The 23954-nt window shown below is 41.2% G+C and overlaps 1 protein-coding gene across 1 annotated transcript in view; it reads right to left on the bottom strand.

Moving 5' to 3' along the window:
• MYO3A (myosin IIIA) overlaps positions 1–23954 on the bottom strand; it is a 1336625-nt gene that overhangs the window by 1091776 nt on the left and 220895 nt on the right. The window contains exon 8 of the mRNA XM_085630108.1: positions 12729–12794. Within this exon, the coding sequence (XP_085486234.1) occupies positions 12729–12794 (66 nt within the window). The remainder of the gene's footprint in view (positions 1–12728; positions 12795–23954) is intronic.

Raw genomic sequence — 23954 nt, 5'->3', positions numbered from 1 at the left:
TACCTATGACAACATTGGCAGAATAAAAATAGTACGCACACAAATCTATAGAACCATAATATGAATTGCAAATGTATAATATCTTAAAGATAAAGTTATACTTATACAAAATCTCCCGCACAAAAAGATCATGAATATACATATATATGCATAGAATGTAAATTAATTTATATTGTGCAGGCTATAGCTCTAAAAATAAATGTAGCATTCATTATTTTTTTAAATAAAATAATTATTTAATTTAAAAGTTTGAATGCATATTGTATTGTCACTCAAAATATAATTATGGCTCCCAGTTTTCTGTTTAAATGAATTTTTACACATAAATACAGACAGAACACTATTTTTCCATTGTCTGTATTTATAAATAGAAACAAAATACTGACAAACCCAAGCATGTCTTCTCTAATTGGCTTTGACTGTGAAGACCACTCTCCTCCCTCTTCCCTGTGTCCATAAGATGCCAGTAGCCGAGTGGGGGTCAAAAGAACAAAGGAGAAGAGGAGTGTTCAGAAGTGACAGAAACTGCTGCAAGGTGAGAAAGTGTGGTAAATGGGGGGCAATCTGCATTTTCTTTTCTTGGAGGCAGGAACACACCCATTCCATGTTCATTCACAGGGAGAGGAGGTGTGAGGTGGGTTGGGTTGGAGTGGCCAAAGGGCTCATTTGAAAGCAGTGGGAACTTTGAAATGTGCTCAACAAAGTTTCAAGAACACTTTTGGGATGCTCTGAACCCCAGCACCTGACTAAAATTAGTGTGGTTGGTGAGAAGGGGTATAAATAAGGATAATTTCAAGGAGGTCTGAGGGGCTGGTGAGGTTCTGTAGCGATCCGAACCCGTGTATTCGGTATCGTAGTACTGACACGATTTTGGTACCAATGAACCGTAAATGATCCATTATATGCATGACAGTGTTTTCGCTGCGCAACTAGCATGAATTCACTGAGAAATAGGGCATTCTGTTGTTAAGTCATGGCATCCATTTTAGATACGGCATCCATTTTGTTTCTTGCCCTCACATAGTCAATGGACGAGCGATGACCCCGGCAGAATCACCTTGTTAAGGACACGTAAGCTCAAGCCCGAGAAAGCTGACGCTGCGTGACTAGGCAGAATCAAGCTGCCTCCCCTGCCTAAGGCCAATCCTGCTATACTGGTTCTCGTGTCCATTGTCCTGATTGAGAGGCCGAATACGGTAGCCATGCCCGTTTACGATCCATAAACACCTCTTATCCTACTTTTCTATCCCTTGCACCTGGCTCTGCTCCTCTCCTTCTGGGCTTTTACAATGGGGAGGATACGATTTTTATGATGGGGAGGATCGATCAAAGAATGGAAAACTGACAAGGAGACTTGATCGAATACCGAAAACCCATGACTAATTATTGTTTGATGTCTGTTTATTGTCTGTTTGGGATACCGGGTTGGGCATGAAAAATATTCGTGTAATGTTGCCTAAAGACATATTTCGTGTATTTAAGGAGCAACCCACTTCTTGCAATTCGAACAGTCTCGTATATCCTGCCTTTGTGTGGTTCCTATGACTTCTGTGTCCCTGCAGTAAATAAATCTTGGTCTCTGACGCCACCATCGAGATACCCGCGTCTCTGTTTATTTGTGCACCGAGACAGGAAGCAACTCAGGGGTCTTTGGGTGTTGTTTCCCTGACACCTCTGGACTCTTAAAAAGTCCAGAACCTCACTGGGGCAACAGCAGTCTTAGCATTTACTAGAAATGGCATGCAGGTATATTTCTGTCCAGTGCCGATACGCGTTTCCTAGGAAACAATGTTTTTTGTTGTTGTTTTTTTTAATCAAAAGCAGACTGTGTGTAATGTTTTCTGCATGTAGTAAAGAGGTGAATATTTGTGAAATTAAAGGGTTATATTTTTTTGATGTTGGGAATATGGCAAAAAGAGTGACACACACAGCTTTATGAACAGTAACGTTTTCCCTGGGTTTAAGGCATAAGAGTGTGTGCACATGTAAAATTCCAGTTGAATGCCTGGGATTATTTTGGTTTTAGCAGCACTTTTGTACAGGCTGCAGTGTTCCTTCACAATGTTCCCTAATTGTCCCTCCTCGCTCGCCCGTTCCGCAGAGAACACAATGGGAGTAATTAAGGCACATTCCAGCATGATGTCACATTGCGACTTGATAACTTTCCCGCTAGCTCTCACCACAGAGTAGCGGTTCACTTTCTGAAGCTGTGATGTTAGTTTAGATCAGAGGCATCAAAGGGGTAAAGAGTGCTGCAGGCAGTCCACACCATTTACCTTTTACCACTCAATTTCTATTACCACTGTAGTGGGAGGGGCCGGGCATAGCCTCTTGTGAGTCCAGGACTATCCCCAACGGTAATAAACAGCATAATATATTATGCGCATCTGCATATGATAGAAATATATATATATATATATATATATATACACACACACACACACACACACACACACACACACACACGCACACACACACACATACATGCACAGGGTATAAAAGCAAAATCAATTATTTGCACAAAAAATAGTGCGCATGGTTTATTTAAATTAATGTGAAAATATACTAGCTGCAGCATTTTCCTTTGCAAGCGAAAAAATTAATGTGGATAAATACAGATAAAATGGCCAAAAAATAAACATGGATAAATACAGACTGGAAATGTTAAAAAACAAATACCATAAAACTAGGATCCCTAAATATAATGTACTCAAAATACTTTGAATCAAAATATAAAGAGTTATATATATATATATATATATATATATATATATATATATATATATATATATATATATATATATATATATAGTCACAATGCCTTGAGTCATCTAGGGTGGGCTCACTGGATATACAGGAGATAACTTTTTCTGACAGGAACTCACTGAGTGTTATCGAGTGACATTCTTCCTCATCAACTTCTTCCTAAGCCTCTGAGGGTCGGGGCATGCTGTGCCCTCCTTCCTTACAAGGGAGCACTTTTTCAGGAAAAAGTGAGTGGAATCTATATGAGGTAATCTTTAAAACTGCCTAGGCGGTGCCCAAATCAGTATTTATTCACGGGTCCATCTGGCAAAATTAAAAAACTGGGTAAAATAGACTAGTTTGAGTTACTATACTCCTTGGCTCTTAAGTGTGATCAACTAGTTTCTGCCATGTACCCCAATCCAGTGGCTTTAGTCAGGATCAGTATGTTCCTATTAACATCATTTTGGGAAAGAGTGGCTGCCTATGTATCTAATCATTCATACCATGGCACACATACATGATAACCTTTCTTGGAAGTGGGTCCACCTATTTAGTGGATGCCTAGTGCCCCACATAGATCTCCAGTGGGAAGTGTGCCCAAAAGTCACATAGTCATTATGGTCCCCACTCAGCCCAAAACTTATTCACCACCTCTGGAACCTGCGTGAGCCACGACCTCCATTTCCCTCTCCTGATTTTTAAACTGCAAGTATGTATGAAAATATATATATATTATATAGATTTTATTCATATAATGTTGCTTCTGCTGGACCCACGGACCCTTGGAAGGTGTTGCATGCATCGGCGATGCGCACCGACATGAAATCTTGACACAATCATATACAGAGAATAACTTACTCTCAGGACACCCAAAATATGATTCCTGTACTCATGTTTACTGAGCTTCACGCAACTCGTTCCGGATGTCCTGCAGCCTTGTTCACACGTAAAAGTCACCACAGTGAGAGTGCTCTACATCAGAGTTACAATATAAACATAGGACTGCTTGTTTGCGTTTTGGCTGTAATATGTCGACCATCTTAACAAGTGTAAAAATATCCACATAGTGTGTGTGTCTTGCATCAAAATTATTAAATATCTTTCAAACAGATTTTTTAAGTGAAAAAACAACCATAATTATACATATGCCACATGATGGTACATAATATATTGTGAGAATTCATATATTATATCTATTTGTGGCTTGTTACAAAACCCAAGTCTGTTTCTCAAAACATGTCGGCCATCTTGAAATACCCAATTTTTCTGTTTATACATATATAAAACTGCGTCCTAAAAGCATTCTAAACATATGGAGACAAGCTGAATGGCTATCAAAATCATAATCTTAACAGTATGCCAGGTAAGTGAAGGAAGGGGCCCATTATGCTTTGGCGGTTTCACCTACACGGGCTTCCTACCCTTTTTCTTTGGAGGCACTGCCAGGTGGCACATCCACAGAGAGGATTACTTTATACCTTTGTTAACTAGAGTTTCATCTACCTATGATTTTAGAGCACCAATTAGATTTATCTCATCTTTGTGACTTTTTTCAGCAGCCATTGGTAACATGGGCACTAGTCCCTTTATTGGACATCAGGTCCTTTTCTAAAGATTAGCATACTCCCTTTTCACACTGAGATCTCCACGGGTCACCATTGACAGTAATTCCAATTATACATAAGTATAAGGTCATGTGTTTCATAAGACATTAGTGACCCTTGCAATATTGGACATTTTAGTCAATATCTGAATATGCCATGTGCACGTTTACCTTGGAGAATCTTACATTGTTTACCAGGCATTATATACCTTTCTTATGTCCAGGGTTGGGGAATAGATACTTACCTGACATACTGTTAAGATTATGATTTTGACATCCATTCTGCTTGCCTCCATTTCTTCAGAATGCTTTTAGGATGCAGGTTTATATGCATATACACAGAAATATTGGGCCAACATGTTTTGAGAAACAGACTCATGTTCTCTAACAAGCCGCTAATAGATATAATATATGAATTCTCGCAATATATTATGTACCTTCCTGTGGCATATGTATAATAAAGGTTGGTTTTTCTTCACTTTAAGAATCTGTTTGAAAGATGGTTAATAATTTTGATGCAAGACACATACATACTATGTGGATGTATTTACACTTGTTAAGATGGCCAACATATTAGAGACAAAACGCAAACAAGCAGTCCTATGTTTATGTTGAAACTCTTATGTAGAGCACTCTCACTGTGGTGGCTTTTACGTGTGAACAAGGCTGTGGGTCAGCCAAAATGCGTCGCTTGAAGCTCAGTAAACCTGAGGGATGGAATCATCTTTTGCGTGTCCTGAGATTACGTTAATCTCTCTATATGATTGTGGCAAAATATATATATATATAATTACAGACACACACATATATATGGACACATATATATACATATGAACACATTCTTTGGGCCTGCTTGACCATACACATGCTTCTAGATATGATGTCCTTTTGCTTGACTAACATTGTATTTATATTTAATGGAAAATTATTCAAACAAAGTAGAGGCATGACTATGGGCACCTCATTCGTGCCGTCGTATGCAAACCTAACAATGGGGGACTGGGAGGCAGAATGCATTTGGTCACAGGAGAACCCCTTCACACTAAAATGTACTTACTCCATCAACAAGGAGGAAATTGATTACTTAGACATTTAGCTGTATATAGAGAATAGTTTTGGAAACATTGAAGAATGAATCACTTATGTCAACAATCCAGAGTTTCAAGAATATTGTGTCGGAGACCCTCAACCACACAGTGCACAGCATATGTTATTTCTCCACTCATGTAGTTAGATGGATAGTGTCATCATCAGGTTGTAATCACTTGAGGGTTCGGTTCTCTGAGTGATTAATCAACCTCCACCAAGAGGAAGACTGTCTGGGTGGTCCCAGTCGTGAGAAGTGACTAGTGATTAAAAATATCTCCTTTTCCTGTAAGAGAAGTTTATTGATCAGGAGAGGGATATGATTAAAAAAAATAGTGGGGCTTGGGTGACCCCACGAGGTGCGGTGGACCAATAATTAATCTACTCAAATACCACTTGGAGAAATAATATATACCGCGCACTGTGAAAATGTGGTTAAATCTTGTCTTGTGAAGGTTTACTAGATTGGTTCAGACTTAGTCTTATGAATACTCATGTTGACCTGATCTCATGCATCAATCCTTTTCATTATTTTAATTAGAGTGTTGATAAAAGCAAGTATACCATATAAAAGAAACAAAGCTGAAAACTCAATTTTATGTCTTAATTTTCATTAGGTGGTCTTTTTTAATTGTTGTTGACTTTGTCTAATGCCAAATATATTTTCCATCAGCCATTACTTCTGGGTCTTAGGGCAGCCATTCACCCACTTGATCCACCCTGAGCAGGGTCTGCTTTAGTGTGTCCTGCTTCAATCGTAACAGGCCAAGCCTCCATTTTCATGTGTGTGTGAGCTGTTTCATCTAATATTGGTTTGTTCTCATACTACAGGTGTCGTATGTATTCTCCGTCTATAACTTAGCATTTCCTTTTCTTCCACCTTGCATTTTTTACCTTCTGGTGTAGAAAATGCAGACTTTCCTGTGCGTCAAAGCCAGCCAATGCTTATATTGAACGGATTTGGTACAATAGAAATCAATTTATGCTCGGTAACTTGAGTGTGCTGATTGTGGTAGTACACAGTTGACACTACACAATACACAGTGCTTCTATCAGTTTAATATTATTACGTAGGCAATTCTTGAGCAATTTCTCCAATGGCTGGCTAACATACTGCCTAATCATTAAAATACTTTTATAGCATTGGAATGTTGATAACTCCCTGAAAGGCAGTTGAGCCGCAATGGGCTATCAACAGGCCTGCTGCTCTCAACTTTCCAGTATCCTAATCTGCAGCTTCAGACTGTCCCTCTCCAGGATATATGGATTATGGAATGAGAGCGGCAGAGCCTGTGGACAATGGCACACAGTGAGGTATCCTCCCTCACTCCTCCTTTAGCTCACACTTCAGTGTCATTTGGCCCTCGGAGGGATGAATTGTCCTCAGCTCCACTATCTCCATTGGGTATGCCAAATGAAGACAAAAGAAGAAAAGCAGTTTAGCTGAGCGTAGGAAGAATAGAACGGACTTCTGTCTTCTTTCACATCTTGTACTTACTGCTGTGGCCACCAACTCAAGGAAACAACTGTCAGACACACACAGTAAGAGCTGTGAAAGGTACGGAAACCTCAGAGGCAGAAGGAGTTTAAACCCATTATGTCTCCTAGAGCACTGATATATTTAATTGAGACATTCTGCCTTCATACTGAAAAATGGGCTAATACCTTTATTGCCTGGCACACCAGACTCAACCGTAAATTGAAATTCTGTTCCAATGTCCCTTATTAATGGCCCTTGCTTTCAGCTTGGGCCTATAATGCTGGAACAGACTCCAATAGGCAATATAGCTCTACGGTGGGCTATAATCTATATAGAACATTGGAACGTTGGGAGCTCCAGTAAAGACAATGGAGCGCTCATGGCCAATAATGGCCGACATGGACCTCTTGCTCTTACATTGCAATGTTCGTCCTTTTGTTTCTTCCGTTTTATTTTCAAACATTTTACTCTAAAAGGATGAAATGTTATAAATGCCTTATAGCTCTTCTTCCTTAAGCTATATTGGTTGTAACCTCTCACATTATAGGCCCTTTCTCTGTGGCTTGTGCTTATAACTCTGCTTCAATGCCTTTAACAAATGATATAGACCTTGGAAGCAGGCTGTTATGCCAATGCAGGTTTAATAGTGCCTGGTGATTTCCCTGGATGGTGGCAGTTGTTCTTTATTCCATAACTCTTTGATCAATTGAGTTAGCTCGGACCTTGCTTTGAATGTTCATTGTGTCAATTCTCTTGCCTTGCAAGAGGATGTACAATATCCTGTAATGGCTGGTGAATTTTAAAAATGGTATGACAAAATTAAAAATCAGGGTCAATATGTGGTTGCCACGACCAACTCAAATTAAAAGAAGGGGGCAGGGATTTCTCTATGTGAGAACATTTTGAAGAAAATAAGGTATTAATTGGTACACTTTAAAGCGCACATCTCATGAAAACCTACTAAACGGTTTAGGAAAAAAGTTATTCAACTGGCGCATTTTACAGCAACTATTTAAAATACATAATATAAACTTGTCAAAAGGATCCCAAGGCATAATACCAAATTGATCTTTTTGCAAAACACCCTCTACCACAAGCCGAGGAATGCACACCAGTTCAAACATGCAGTAAAGACTATATAATCTTTCCACCCAAAGCAACATCTTTACCATAGACTATCTCACCACAGGCCACATTTTCTACTTCAGGCTATGTTCACACCACAGAATACATCTCCCACTACAGAACGAATCTCACCATAAATAATATAGACACCAGATAAGCCATATTTCCCACTTCAGAAGAAATCTCCTATCAGACATCTCCTACTATATACTACATCTGCACTGTATGCTAGAACACATCCCATCCCATAGACCATATCTCACACCATATGATAGGCCACATTTCCAACAATATGATTGGCCTCCTCTCTCAGCACAGATGACCACTTACACCATTTAATAGGTAGCATCAGGCCACAGGTCCCTCCAGAGATCACATCTTCCAGCACAGAGCACGTCCACAAAAAGACCACATCTGCTATAGACCCTATCTCCTCATATGATATGCCTCCCTGCTCTATCACATGTGACACTATACCACATCTCCTTCCAAAACCTACTTCTGCATCATTTGATTGGCTGTATGTCCTACTTCAGCCATTTGTTGGACCAAAGATAATATTTCCCACCATAGATCACATCCACTTTATATGATAAGCCACATGTCCTTCCTCAGGCAACATGTTGAGCCAAAGACTCCCTCCAAAGACCACACTTCCCATCAAAGTCCAATTCAATGTCATATGACATGCCACATCTTCCACCTCAGGCCACATCTCCCATCATAGACCACATAACCCAAGATAGTCCAAATGTTCACCATAAGATACACCACATCTCACAACATAAACCACATCTACCACTCTAGCCCACATCTCCCACCTAGGATCATAGATCTCACTTTAAACCACATCTGCATTATAGACAAGGTCTCCCATTACAGGCCACATTTGCATAAAAGACCACATCTCGCACCTCAGACCACATCTACCAATAGGGAACACTACTGCACATCTCCCTCCCCATAGACTACGTTGCCCACTATACACACATTCTACTGATCCATTGGCCACATCACCCATCCTGGACCCCTGTCTGGAGAGTCCCAGAGTGAGTATGAACACCATATAGTTGGGCAAGGGGGTCAGAAGAAAGGCAGAGGACAGCCCTGCATTCTGTTTTGGAAGTGGAGGATAGATATGGTTGGTGTATGGCGGAAGTGAAGCGTTAGGGAATGCCTCGGCCTTCCAAGACACAGCAGGGTGGGAGGTCATATAAAGTTGGACTGAACTGGTCAAAAACAGGCCATTGCAGGATACAAAATAGGCAGGATCAAACACTTATCTGTCAAACTAAAGTGCAGTAGCCTGCTCATTGTCTGAGGAGGCTAGAAATAATCATGCAGACTCTTCCCGTGCCCCTCTAAACATCCAACTTAACTGCTCAAGTGTATATTGAAAAGAGTTGCGCATCATTTATTTCCAGCACATCCGTGAGTGTATTAAAGATACAGATGAGCGGAGTCCATTGCTCACACAAGTCCCCAGGCCAGTGTCACCCACCGCCTCCAACCTTGACTCTGGCTTTTACATGCTGCTATGAACCGGTGAGATGGTGGCTCCATCTTGCCCTATAAACATGAGCAAACAGTAGCACTGTAGTATAGGACTGTAGTATAGGACTGCATGGCAATTTACATCAGCACACTAACTTGTTACTTTAGGGTGAGTATGACCTCACCTAGTTTAAACATGCACAGTTGGACCCTGACCACCCACCGCCTAAAAACACAATCTTCAGTCTTCTTCATTGTGAGCAACCTGCTCTCTCTTTTGAGGTGCTTATGTACCCAGCACTTCTCTCCTCCGATGAATGGTAGGAGGGCCTCCACATTTGCCCAAACACACCAGCTGTCTCTGAAGGTATTGGACCTGGCCATTTCTGCAGTGTCACCCCAACATTTTGTCTTTTTCCTCCCCTTTTTGTTTTTGTTGGTTTTAGGACTCTGGGCAATTTACCATTGCTAACCAGTGCTAAAGTGCATGTGCTCTCTGCTTTAAACATGGTAACATTGGTTTATCAACAATTGGCATATTTAATTTACTTATGAGTCCCTATTAAAGTGTACTATATGTGCCCAGGGCATGCAAATTAAATGACACTAGTGGGCTGCAGCACTGAGTGTGACACCCACTTAAGTAGCTCTCTAAACAGGTCTCAGGTCCGCCAATGCAGAACTTGTGTTTGCAGTTTTAAACTGCCATGTCGACCAGGCAAGTTAACCTGCTTGCCAGGCCCTAACCTTCCTTTTTAATACATATAAGTCACCCCTAAGGTAGGCCTTGAGCAGCCCAAAGGGTGCAGTGTATTTAAAAAGTTGGACATATACTTTTAAGTTTTACATGTACAGGCAGTGAAAAGCTCTTAAATTCATTTTTCACTACTGCAAGGCCCATTTCTCCAATAGATGAAAATTTGGACTACCTTATTACATTTTAGAACTGTAATTCCCACTTGGGAAAATATAGACTTTTCAAGTTTGGTTTCTCTGGACACACAATTTAAAATCACAATTTATGGTAAAGCTGTATTTTAAGCAAATTTGTAGCAAGGGCAGGGGGAGAAGGGGAATTCCCTGCAGTTAAAAGCCACTGTCTGAAGCTTATCCCACCTTCTAGAGCCAGGGCACCAAAATATAAATGCTGGGCTTCAGACACCATCACTTCAGTGCACTTCTGGACATGTGGATACTCGGCCAGAAAGAAGTTCTGCTGTACTGTTACCAGAACTGCCACTATGCTGGACTCCTGCTTTGATGTGCTGACCTGTTGCCTGCTGCCCTCTTGTCTGGGAGTGAGTAGGACTGGACCTGCATCTCTCCAACCCAGAACCAAAGGGCTTGTCAGCTTACCTTCTGTTCTGAATTCTCAGGGACATCAAAGACCTCCAACCTCCAAGCTACAGCACCTTCTGTGAGTCTTGCCTTGCCAAGTGGTGCCAATCCAATCCTGGGTCCTTGAAGGTGGGTATAAAGTGCTGCTCCTGTAGAACACCAATGCATCGCTTGGCTGCAAGTCACATCTTTGTTGACGCAACCAAGATTAAGGTACTTTTGTTCAGCTGGCCTCACTGGGTCCTTGCATCTGGCCCACGCTCCATCACGGCGAGCCTGAACTCTTGACTTCGTCCCATTTCATATAAAACACTGTTCTCTCTCTTTTATCCATTTTAAATAAGTGCTTAATTTGAGCTGGTGGTTTTCAGTGGTCAGCACCAGTACTTAATTGTCAGCACTGGCTCTATAGAGAACACACCACATGGTGGCCCTTACTGTCAATTTTGAAATGAACACAACAGTGTGTAATAAGTCAATATACAGGTAAATTATTAATACCTCACACCATGATAGCTTGGAGGGTCTGGAACAGTCGGAATTGTCACACTTGTAGCAGCATGATGGTTAGTAGTTGTGTTGGTACTGTAATTGGCAAGGCCAATTGGTGGTGCAGGCCACAGTGACCGTGGCCTCCCGAGAATGACCCGGACACGTACATACTTTTTTTTTTTAACAAATTGAATACAGATTTGAATAATTTTTCTCACACTTTGTATGCTCCTGGGGTATATGGCAATGCTTCTGAAATCCTTTTCTTTTCGGTGATATGCAAGCTGTTTATTACCAGCAGATATACTGACCAACAGTTCAGGTGCATTGTTTCTGGGGTTCACAAATATGGAGAACTGACCTTCTTTAGTTTCCTTAAACAGCTAATTTTAGAGCACAGAGAGTTCCAGAATGAGATGGTCAGAGTCTGTTGAGCTGTTACAAAGAGGCCTTTGTGAATTCTCCAGCATTTAATGCTTCCTTAGTCACATTTGACTTTTGAAGCCTATGGGGCTGAACAATGTGGACGCCTCTAGCTGTTTCGGCAATTTTCAGTTCTACAGTAAAAAAACAGTTTCAGTCGTCCTGCCAAATTTCTTGAAATACATACTTAAAAATATCTAAATAAAGTTATATATATATATATAGAGAGAGAGACTGAGTCAGCCCTCTTCTGCCATTCTTCAGTTTGATTGTGATTCTAATTTTGGCTAGCCAACAGAACAAAAAAACAGAGTATGGGGCAATGGTTCAGCCTCCTTCAGCCATTTGCATTGTTGTCCATGTCAATCAAGTTTGCATCAGTGCCTAGTATTGTCACGTGAACACAAATAGTCCTCTTCATAGCCTTTATGAGTCACTCCCTCCCCCAACATGCGCATTCTGGCTAAGATATGCTAAGGGTTGTGTGAGCATTCACATCGCACTGTGCAATTCTGAGCGGAATCTGTGGTCTCTTATAATGAAAAAAAAATCTGCAATGTTTTGTGGTATATTGAATCATCTGCGCAAGCCTGCAAAAAACCTTAGAAAACAACCTACTCAGTGTCGATGCTACTGTGGTGCTATGAGACGCAGATGCTACGGGATGGTGGATCTTGCAATTCTTCAAGTCAGTAGGAACAGCTTGACATCTGTTAAGAGAGAGCAGCATTGCCTCACTGGGGAATGAACTCAACCTCGCTGAGTAAGAACTGTGGAAAGGAAGGGTTGCATCTGTAAATGTAAGTGCACTGTGTGGTGTAAGAAGACTTAGCATCTCAAAGTGCAAAGACTTTCTGGATCATATGATGGGCACGATAACCAGGATAAATTGACCAAGCATTTCTTCTTACAAGCTAAAAAATGTGATCATTGACTCACTTGCCAATGAAGTCATTTAGTTCTGTTGACCACAGCTCTGGTTGGCACAGGGTCGGAGGTGGATTTCTAGGCAGGTTGCAAACAAAACAAAAAAAAGAAAGAATTAATGATTTGTCATACAACTGTGAAAAGCAAACCGTACATAGAAGCAGGGAGGGCTATACTTTATTTACGTCATACCATTTCATGTGTATTCCTTACCAATCAGGAGATCTTCAGTAAAATATTTGAGCACTCAGCTACACACATGTTCTGTGGCAGTGGGCCATTAACAAAAAATTATATTATTAGAGCTTGAATTACAGTTTAAGGGGACAAACCAGGACTTCCGTCAGAACAAAAACCAGACAAGACGACATGGACAAATGTCTAGAAAATCAGTGCCTGAATGTTTTCCAGAAGGGAGTTAAGGAATACTGTGAAAGAAGTGTGCAGCCAGAATACCAGTGTTGGCACCAAAGGTGGTGTATGCAGTCCAATTGCAAAGTTTTGACACATTTTAATTTTACAGCTAAAGGAGATACTTAAGCTGTTAGTTGATAACAATTTATTTATTGTTAGCATGTAGGTAAAGTTGTTATGTATTCTTGGTGCATAACTTTGGAAGGTTTTTATCCTATTCCTTTTTTTTGCCCTTCCTGATTTTAGGAGGATGGTGAATCTGGGAGATATTTTATTTTTCCTAATCAAGTGACCTGCCCTACAAGAGACATGCTTTCAACAGATACAAGTAAGCGCTACCAGTTCACTCATCCTAATCCATGTTCACATTCCTACAAGGTCGCAACAACAAATATCTGACATGCTGGCACAGGTTGCCTGACCTTAAGATGGCGCCACTAGCTGCACTCAGAATGTATTCAATTAAAGTGTGATCATAATTTGCCCAAGGATCACACATCCCAAAGGAGTGGTCCGATTTTCCCATGCAGCATTTCAGGCGGTGTATCAATCAGGCATCTCCTATCGCTTTTCGGATTTGGAGCTACCGATCAAACTCAGCTGTATTGCCACCCATGCCACTTGCTTCTGAAACGACACCTAAAATGGTGGCGACCGCTTATCTGCTCATGCTATAAACGCAATAGAGCCCCCCCTACCTATCAATCTACACAGCTATTGGCCTGGCAGACGTGGCAGATAGTATCTAGAATTACTCTGAAAAAAAACTAAGCCCATCAGGGGGAGAACCTGGAAAGAGAAAACTAACAATAAAGGGTCTAATTTAGGCCTGGGCATAGTTTGCAGAGTTTTGCTACACGGAACTCTGCAAATTTACATAAAAACTCTGCGAAGTTCCACGAGTGGCAGAGTGTAGTGCGAACTGCAGTTTGTGCTGGTATTCCTGCCGCTTGGGTAGAAATTCTACCCGAGCGGCAGCTGGCCCTCGCGAACTTACCATTTGCGATGGCAAGCCGGGAAAAAACTCTGCTGCACATCGGGAAGCAGAGTTTTCTGCACTCCGCGAGCTCCGCGGAGTGCATAAAATTCTGCAAACTAAACGAACGGAGCAAAGTTCACCACCAAGGCCTAGTCTAATTCCTTTATATACAATCAGCTAACTCTGAACAGTATTTGAGTGGGGTTCTAACTCCTAACCACTTAGCTTACTTTGGACAAAGAACAAAGGACTGAGCCCTCCATCACTAGCCAGGCTGAGAAACTGGGAAGAGAAAACTAACAATAAAGGGTATAATTCCTTTCTCCTTAGACATGCTGGGAAATTAGGGAACTGAAAGATGACTTTCTCTAAGAAGGAAACTAAACCAATTGGGAATCTAAAATCAACAAATATCGAATAAACTTCCGCTTGCCAAACTACTAAGGTCCTAAACCTACTCCAGCACCTCCTAGATCTGCCCCTCCTACTCTATTACCCTGCAGAGACCCCTTAGCGGAAACCCGCTCAACTGGGCACAAAGGACATCAAGACAACCACAGACGCAAAATGCGTCTTGCCTCATCAACCTCCCCCGCCCCTCTACGAAATGTTTGAAAACCCATGGTCCTAACTCTTTCTCCATCACCTTCCCACCTAATCTCTCACTCAAAGCAGAAAGAAACTTCAAACATAGGTTGATTACACAACTCCCGGAAACTCTCATCACCAATATATACTACTGCTCCTCCAAAGGCCAACAGAAAATGGATCTCATCTTCCAACTCATCGTCCCTCGAAATTGAACACCATACTTCGATTCCACCTCCTCATATCCAAAATAACTAGCACCCTTCTCAGCTGCAAACTGACGATCTCCAACACGAACCACCCTTCATGCAGCGGCAACACATCTGCTACCATCTACAGCAGCGGTATAGTCCTGAATCAAGCCAACAACACCAACCTAGACTTTTTTGGCTCCCTATTTCACACGCTATGGAATGCCATCACTCACTTTAATCACTCACACAACCCTGTATCCCCTATCCCCCTTTCCCCTAACCTACTATCCCCTCACGCAAATTCACAAAACAATCTCCAGACTCACCAAAGTTTATCTCATCCCCTCCGACACCACCCTCTCTTCCTCTTACACAACTTCCCACTTGTACACCAAATACAACTCATCCAGAGCATCTCCGAGATATGTCTCTGCTATAACTCCACATGCGCCTCCTGACCCATTCCCCTTCCTAGCAATTCGTTTATACAGACAACCAGGGGAGCTGGCACTCAATCTAAGTCTCCTAACTCTCACCACCCAACGGGACTCAACAAACCGTTGCTTAAAACACAAGAGTACTCCCACCACATGTCCTCGGCAACTACTGGAGTACCATTGGTATCAATGACACCGTAACTCACCGTCTCACCGACAGGCTTTCAACATCCCTAGACTGTCCCACACAACTCACCTCAAATCTCAACTCTCTTACCCCCCTCCTCCCTGAATATGTCGCAAAGACTCTCCCTGGTGGAAAGCCAACTAGAGAATATAACACAGGGCCTAAGCAAAATATTATCTAATATCACCTCCGATCTGGAGCCTCTCCAACGCTTACACTCCCCTCCTACAGACTCCAACTAACAACACCCAAGCCTTCACAAGCCACAGCCACACAACTGGAACTCAACCCCCCTCGCGAACTAGCCTCAGAGACCCAAAAGAACAAGCGCCACAATGTCCATGAAAGAGGCGACCGATCTTGCCTCTACAACTACCAACCCCAGCTCCACCATCCAAGTAATCGCGTGATTTGGGAGAGACCACATTACACCAAGAAGATACACGACAACAAGACAACGACCCACTGCATGCTCATAAACTGCAGATCAACGACCAAACACGCAACAGAACTGGCAGGAACCATCCTAATCCTCGACATCACGTTCATCACAGAAACTTGGCTGAACGAATCCTCCTTACCAATCTTTGACATGCTTGTGCACCACGGGTTCTCAATCATAAACAAAGACAGAAAGAACTATTGTGGCAGGGTATTGCAATCATACGCAAGAGCGACATCTCCATAACCAAAATGGACTCCTTTTCCTACAGTACATTAGAATATTTATCCTCCACCATTAAGACTAAGAACAACAAAACAATACACTACCACCTTCTCTACCATCTGCCAGGCAACATTCTCTCTTTCCAGAACACCTTTCCAACCTGATAACTCACTGCTCACTCTTAGACTCCAACAACATAATACTAGAGGACCTCAACCTACATTGGAATGATGAAAATAACACTCTGATCCAATCCCTAAATGAACGACTCCTCAACAATAAACTGATCCAACACTGCACAGAGCAAACACACAATAGAGGCTCAATCCTGGACTCCATTATAGCTCAGGAAGATACAGTTACTATAGACCATATCCTTCCTGTCGACTGGTCAGACCACCACCTCATCCCATTTCACATTACCATCTGACTCACTGCCTTCCCCGTCCACAGGATGCCCTTCATTGGGTGAGAAATCTAAGACAGATTCCCCTTGCTGACCTGGAAGAAAGGGTAAGAACATTACTTCCCCCCAACACGAATGAGCTCACTTCACACTACAATACAACAATGGCAACCATAATAGACCAAGTAGCCCCCCTGAAGCAAAAAAGAGTCAGGAACAACCCAGCGAGAACCTGGTTCAACACAGACCTAAACTCTAAAAGAAGACATCTCTGAGCTGCAGAAAGACTCTGGCGGAACAACCGGTCCTCAACCCACCTTGAGCAACTCAAATCAGGATGCAGGAAATTCAAAAAACATTAAGAACAAAAAATCTACCTTCTTCTGTAGTGCACTAGACAATGCCAAAAACCGTCTCAAAGAACTCTTCAATTTCATCAAACAACAAACAGCCAAGCCTCCCACATCAACCATACAGGCTTCAAAAGAACTATGTGACACCTTTGCCAATTTCTTTCACGATAAAATCACCAAGATTGAATGCTCCATTGATGACCACCTCCTGTCAGCTAATGATAACCCACTTCCTAGCAATGAAGGAAACAAACCCCTCTGCACCCTCCGAGCAGCTGACAGACTTTCAACCCCATCTCCGAAACAGACATCACGGAAATGATCATCAGGTCCAACCCTTCCGCACACATAGCTTATCTATTCCTGCTCAGCTGGCTTAAAAGCTCAATCTCACCGTAGCCCCTCTGTGGACCAAGATTATAAATAGCTCCCTGAGTACTGGAATCATGCCAGAGTGTCTAAAAATCGGCCAAGTCACTCCATTATTTAAAAAAACAGGTTTGGATCCAAACAACCCCAACAACTTCAGGCCGGTCTCCAATCTCCCTCTCCTATCCAAAATCCTGGAAAGATGCAATCTTCTCCAACTTAACCAACACATTGACATCAACAACCTTCTAGATACTCACCAATCAGGCTTCAGAAATGGTTGCAGCACAGAGCCAACGATCCTGAATGTCATAGATGATGTCTACAAATCACTCGATGCAGACCGTAGCTGCCTACTCATACTCCTTGACTTATCAGCAGCCTTTGATACGGTTGACCACACACTGCTCATAAATGTACTCCAAGAGAGAATTGGTGCAGATGAGGTGGTCTTACAATGGTTTACCACCTTCCTTCAGAACTGCTCCCAAAGAATAAAAATTAACAACTTCACGTCTGACCTTCTCCCTATAACCAGAGGAGTCCCACAAGGATCAGTTCTTTCCCCATCACTGTAACATCTACATGGAGCCCCTCACCTCCATACTCCAAAAAGACAACATCACCTTCCACCTCTATGCAGATGATACCTAGAAACATCCTCAATTGGAGACATTAAAAAAATTGAACAAAACTCTACGAGAAGTCCAACACTGGGTATCCCACAACCACCTAAAGCTCAACCAAGACAAAAGAGAAATCCTTTTCATATCCAACAAGGAGCATGCTCCCCTAGTCACAGAATGGCTAAAAGCCATTGACGGTCTTAATTGCAGTCTTACCCTGGCAGACTCTGTAAAATCCCTAAGAATCACTCTGGACCCAAGCCTAAACATGGACAAACATATCAAGAACTCAGTGAAGAGTGCATTTTTGAACCTAAAATTACTCAACAAAATCAAACCCTTAATTCCGCCCAACAACCTTAATCTGGCCACACAATCCTTGGTTCTGTCCAGATTGGACTACGGGAACGCAACACTCACGGGCAAGGCAAAATCTCACTTAGCTCCCCTCCGAGCAACTCTAAATGCAGTTGCCAGGATGATCACTGGAGTAAAGAAATACAACCACATTTCTCCCTCTCTAAGAGAACTAAAATGGCTCCCAATCGAAATGCATGCCAACTTCAAGACTGCTTGCCTCACACATAAAGCTCTTCACACCGGTAAACCGGACTACCTGGCTTCCAAACTCAAGAAGGCAGGACAAACGAGGAACCTCAGGAGCACCAACACTCTTTTTCTCATTCCACCAAAAACTTGCAAACAAAAACTCTGTCTCGCTCCTTCTTGGGAAATGCACCCAAAATGTTGAACTCCATCTAGAAGTCCACATCAGGACTAATCCCTCCTTCGTGAACTTCAAAAGCCAGTTCAAAGACCTCTTCCTCAACTGATCTCATCTGAATGGAGAGATGCCTCACAATGTGATAGATCTCTACAACCAAAAGAATCCTGCCCAGTGCCTGTGTTTTGACTCGCTCCCTAGACCGCCTGAACAAGAATTGACACAAAACAATGCTGTTTATTGTAACACTGCATAACTGATTGCATCACGATATATGTTGTAAAGCGCTCCGATACCTTCGGGTCTGTTTAGTGCTATACAAAACTCATAAATAAATAGATTATTGCATCAGCCGGCATGGTAGAGTGGGGTTTGTTGCTATTGCCTTGTAGTTGATAAAGTAGGCTGTATGACACATGGTTATCATTGTAGCCAAGGTTTCCTTCAGGAGAGGATTCTTTTGGTCATATTTCTTAAGACTTTTGATGAGCTAAGTAGCAGCATGCAGGACACTCTTCAATGGGGTGGAAGGTGTGGAGGCACCAGTGGGTATAGTGTTGTTGCCCTTAATTCAGTGAGGGGCAGAAGGGGCAAGATTTTATGCATTTTTTAAATGTAAGAAGGTTAGGCTTACTTTAATTCAACTTAGGTTGCAGCACCAGAGAATATGCTTCTTTTCAAGAGATGTTTTTAGGTACGGTACTTTTAGCTTTAGCATTACAGTTTGTGTAAGGTTTGTCTGTAAGGAGTGTGGTTAATATCTGGATTTGATTCTTGCTGGCATATGAAGCCAGCGTGGTTCAAATAGAATGTGCGTGATGAGGCCAATTATTTATTTATTTTTAAGTTGATTGGTTGAGTGCAATATTGGCTTGAGCGTAGAGTGTAAACAGTGAGGCATGCCTGCTAGAATACCATTTATGAAATTGGGCTTGGACATGACAAGAGATTGGGCAGCTATTTCAGGTGGTGTGCTGGGATTAGATACAGATTTAGTCACATGGTTGAAATATGGTTTGAAAATGAGAATAGAGTCTAAAATGAAATTGAGTAATTGCATCTAGGCTAGAATGATGGCAAGAAGCCTTCTGCTTCAACAATATTCAACAGTGTAGAGTCACATTTGTTCCTAAGTTTAGGTAAAAGGAGCACTAATCTCAAATAAAAAACATTTATCTAATTAGATAATAAAAAGCATGGCACTATAATACATATACAATGAAAGAGGAAAAAGAAAGAATCAAACCCTAAAATGTAAAAAGACACTAAGTAAAGCTAACTTTTAAATACTCATTACTAAAATTGTCTTAGAGCTCCCCGACGGTTGCCAAATATCAAATAAAGAACTGTTTACATATTAACCCATTTTATAGAGTGTTTGCGTACAGATATAGCTTCATGATCCAAATAAAATCTTACTTTAACCTGCCTTTAATGACTTCTTTAAATGATCCTGCAGCTGCAATTCCTTTTCAAACTTCCTTGATACCCAAGTCCTGTATGGGTTGTAGAAGGCATTTGGACCAGAGTGTTGAATGTGACAGTTGTATGTACACCAAGAGCTTCACACACAATGCTTTTAAAGATGCTGTCCTCCGCATTTCTAATTATGTGGCAGAACCACAAAAACACAGCTTTAGCTACCAATATCTATTTCATCAAACCAAAACTAAGTCTAAGCTCAGCTTGGGAGGTGGACATTGGAAGCCTGAATAATCTGTCAGTGCTGCATTGAATTATGATAAATGTCAATCTAAGCCTCTTTGCATATGCTTCCTGTACATACGATAGTGATGTCAGCAATTTAGCTTTCAAAACCTGCAGGACTGGTCCATCATTGGGGCTTTATAGCTTGGCTATGACACGCCCAAAGACATAGTTCAGTGGAGACTCCTTATTTATTTCAATGTTGCTAGATGGTAATGTGGAGAACCAGTCTTGCTTACTTGGGCACCAAGACAGCTGTAAGTTAATGATCATGAAACAAGTTATAACTGCGGTATCACTATCTCTGTTTTGTTGCTATTAAGGGTGAGAAGGTTGACCCTATGACTATAATCCAGTTCCCTTAACTTCTTTAACCAATCAGAAAAATTCAAAGCCATGAGTACAATGTCATCTGCATATTGAAGAAGTTGAATGTAAAACGTACTCTCTTTCCCTCAAAACCATCTGTTAACTGCAGAGTTGGTTTTGTTTGACAACATCAGATCCTCGATTAAGTTTCTTTGTTTTGATAAATGCCCATTCCATGTACAATTGGCACATGGAAGATAACAGAGGGTAAGTATGAAACCCGACTAAAAAGATATCCACTGTGAAGAATATGGTACCACATCCAAGACATAGAAGATTCAAGGGCCTCTTCCCAGCTGGTGTCTTCATGACTGACTTGGTGGCAATAGTTGGCACCACAGTTTCAGTAGTCAATAGTGTCTCTGTGGCTTCCCTGGACAGAAAAAATAAGAACTGCTTTGATTGCAGGACTATATTCAAGATTTAGGGCTTGATTTGGAGTTTGGCAGGTGGGTTACTTAGTCACAAATGTGATGGACATCCCATCAGCATTATTGCAAGAGACATGAGATATAAGGCATAGAGTAACCCATACACATAAAACTCTAAATCAGATGTGAGGTCTTGATCAAGTAAAACAATATAGCAGAGTTAACTGTTTTTTAAAAATCCAACCATAGATAAAGTCAGTCGGCAATTGGACCTAATCGCAAAATCAGTAAGTTTACACACCAAGAATGAAGCATAAACCCATTTTTTACATACACTTCCGTAGTATTTTCCCAATGAAAATGTGATAGGTACCATCCTTAGAAAACTATCTATGCGAGACTATGAGAACATTCAAATACATGTTGCGTTTGAAATGGGTACAGTAATTCTTGTTGTTTGATCCAAAGAAACGTCAATGAATTTTTTTTTAGCATTAGATTGGTGTCTTCACATTCTGGAAAGAAGTAACCAATGATAAGGCCTAATCAATACCGTTGTTGGACTACCAAAGCGGGAATCCTGCAAGCTGCTTAGTGCCAGATCTGAAAAAATCTATTTTGTTTAAGGATATGAATGATTTGCAGACAAAAGACAAAGCCAGGTTGGGATTACGAAAGATCAATTATGGTAAAGAAAGGTGTGAAGTAATTGTAAGTCACCAAAACCAAGAAGGGAGCACATTTGACAATGGTTTTAATATTTCCTTATGCCATCTTAGTGGAAGACAACTAGATGGCAATGATGAAAATAGATCTCGCTGTAGACCTACAGTGCTTGGCAGAGCTTTGAATACTCTTACAGTGAAGTATGATGTAACGTTTACTTGTGACATAGTTGAAAGGGAGCAAAATAGCATCTAGCCTTCATGGGAAGTTCCCTGGGACGTAGAATTGATTTTATCCTCATATCAACCAAATGTCCCCCTTTCATTCTGATTTTAAAGTTGTCCCAAAGTGTTTCTGTGATCATAATCTCCTTACCATTATATTAAAGTGCCACATGTAAAATGTCCTAGGAATAAAATAGCTGCAATAGCCTACTCAGAATTAAAGGCCTTAAAATTAAGTGGGCGAAAGTCAATCCTGTGATTTTTAATCAAAATATTGCTGAAGAGAATATGGAATCTGTTTTAACTTGTTTATCGGAGAACCCCAATAACTCTTCTATATTGGCAGGGTTTAAAAGTTTATACAGGTCTATCTCAAATATTTAACTACAAACAGGGATACCTCATATACTCTGTTACATAGATGATGTTGTATGGCCTGCACAGCTTCTCAAACATCTAGAGACCATCCTTAAATTCAACCCTCGTTCAGAACTAGACATGAAAAACGCTAGGCTTAGTTATAAAATCACGTTGTAGAAGATGAAAAATAAGATCAGGCACACAGCTTGGGAAGATCTCAGGCGCAGCAAGGTTATGGGACAATACAAAGTTCTCGGAAGTAGTAAATCACCCATTCTTCTCAGACCTAGATGTCCTGAAGGTTGAATCTCTGATACCGACAGACAAGTGGGTTCCCTATTTTCCCAATATCTGTCAAGCAGGCAGTGAGCTGTCACAAGCTCCCGATATATTAGGTATTGGACATACTCAAAATGTGAATTAGTACTGACTATTAATCAATGTGCTACAGGCAAAGCTCCTGGTCCAGACGGGGTTCCCACCAACCTTTATAAAAGCTAATGTTCATTTATGGGCTCCTATGTTAACTATGTGCTACAGAGTGCTGAGGAGGGCCTCACTCCACATTCTTAAAGGTCTGCTATCACTTTCCCTATTTTTTAAACAGGAGCCTCACCCACTTGCTACAGACCGGTATCCCTGTTAGAATCAAGTGTTAAGATTCTGGTGCAAGTGCTTTTTTCCAGCATAGAAGCAAGGGCCGAAGAAAATAAGATCCTGTCCAATGTCCAATTTGGTTTCAGACCAGGAATTGAAACAGTGAAGCAATCTTTAAATCTTTATCTTATCACAGGCAAATATGTCGTGGTTAATAAGGGAGCACTGCATATGGTTATTCATTGATCTAACAAGTGTCTTCCATTTAGTCAATTGAGCAAAGTGAGGGATGAGAATGGAGAAAATGGGGGTGGATTCTGAACTCCTTACTCGACGGCTTCCTCATGACTTAACAGTAACGGTCCTATATAGCTCCCTTGGTGAAAGTACTTTTAAAATTAGCTCAATATTGGGTGTGAGACAGGGGTGAATACTAGCTCCTTTCCTCTTTCTGCTTTACATAAATGGGATTAATAAGCATTTAATAGGGACATGCCTAGCATGGGAGACCAATTGCTACCGACCTTGTTATATGCAGATGATGCTGTATGATCGCCCGGTCTACAAAATGGTCTGCAGGTGTTATTGGACTCTTTTCTATCCTACATGAAAGATTTAAATTATTCTAAATCTTACAGAAAGTGTGTGGGCATCAAAATAACAAAACCAAAGCACTTTACAATGGGTGGCATACCTTTGGAGAATGTACTTTAGTCTTTAGGGATTCTTTTTTTTAGCTCACTGCTCCTTTGGAAACCTCTTCTCATTGCGAGAACACAGCAATTTGGCAAGAACATGTTGAAGCCATTTTTAGATTTGTAGAGACATTAAAGCATAAATCAATTTTGGAGATGATAAACCTGTACAAAAGCAAATGTATTTCAGCAGGGCTGTATGATTGTTTGCAGTTCCCAAAAGTACTTTCACCTTCACTTGTCACAAGGAACTGGGACTACCTTATGTGGAGGACCCGATTAGTTTAGCCCCTTTACTTTTGTGA

Source organism: Triturus cristatus, chromosome 10 (genome assembly GCF_964204655.1).
Source record: "Triturus cristatus chromosome 10, aTriCri1.1, whole genome shotgun sequence".
NCBI classification, from domain to species: Eukaryota; Metazoa; Chordata; class Amphibia; order Caudata; family Salamandridae; genus Triturus; species Triturus cristatus.
The sequence above is the reverse complement of the archived record's forward strand: the minus strand, read 5'-3'. Positions and strand labels throughout refer to the sequence as shown.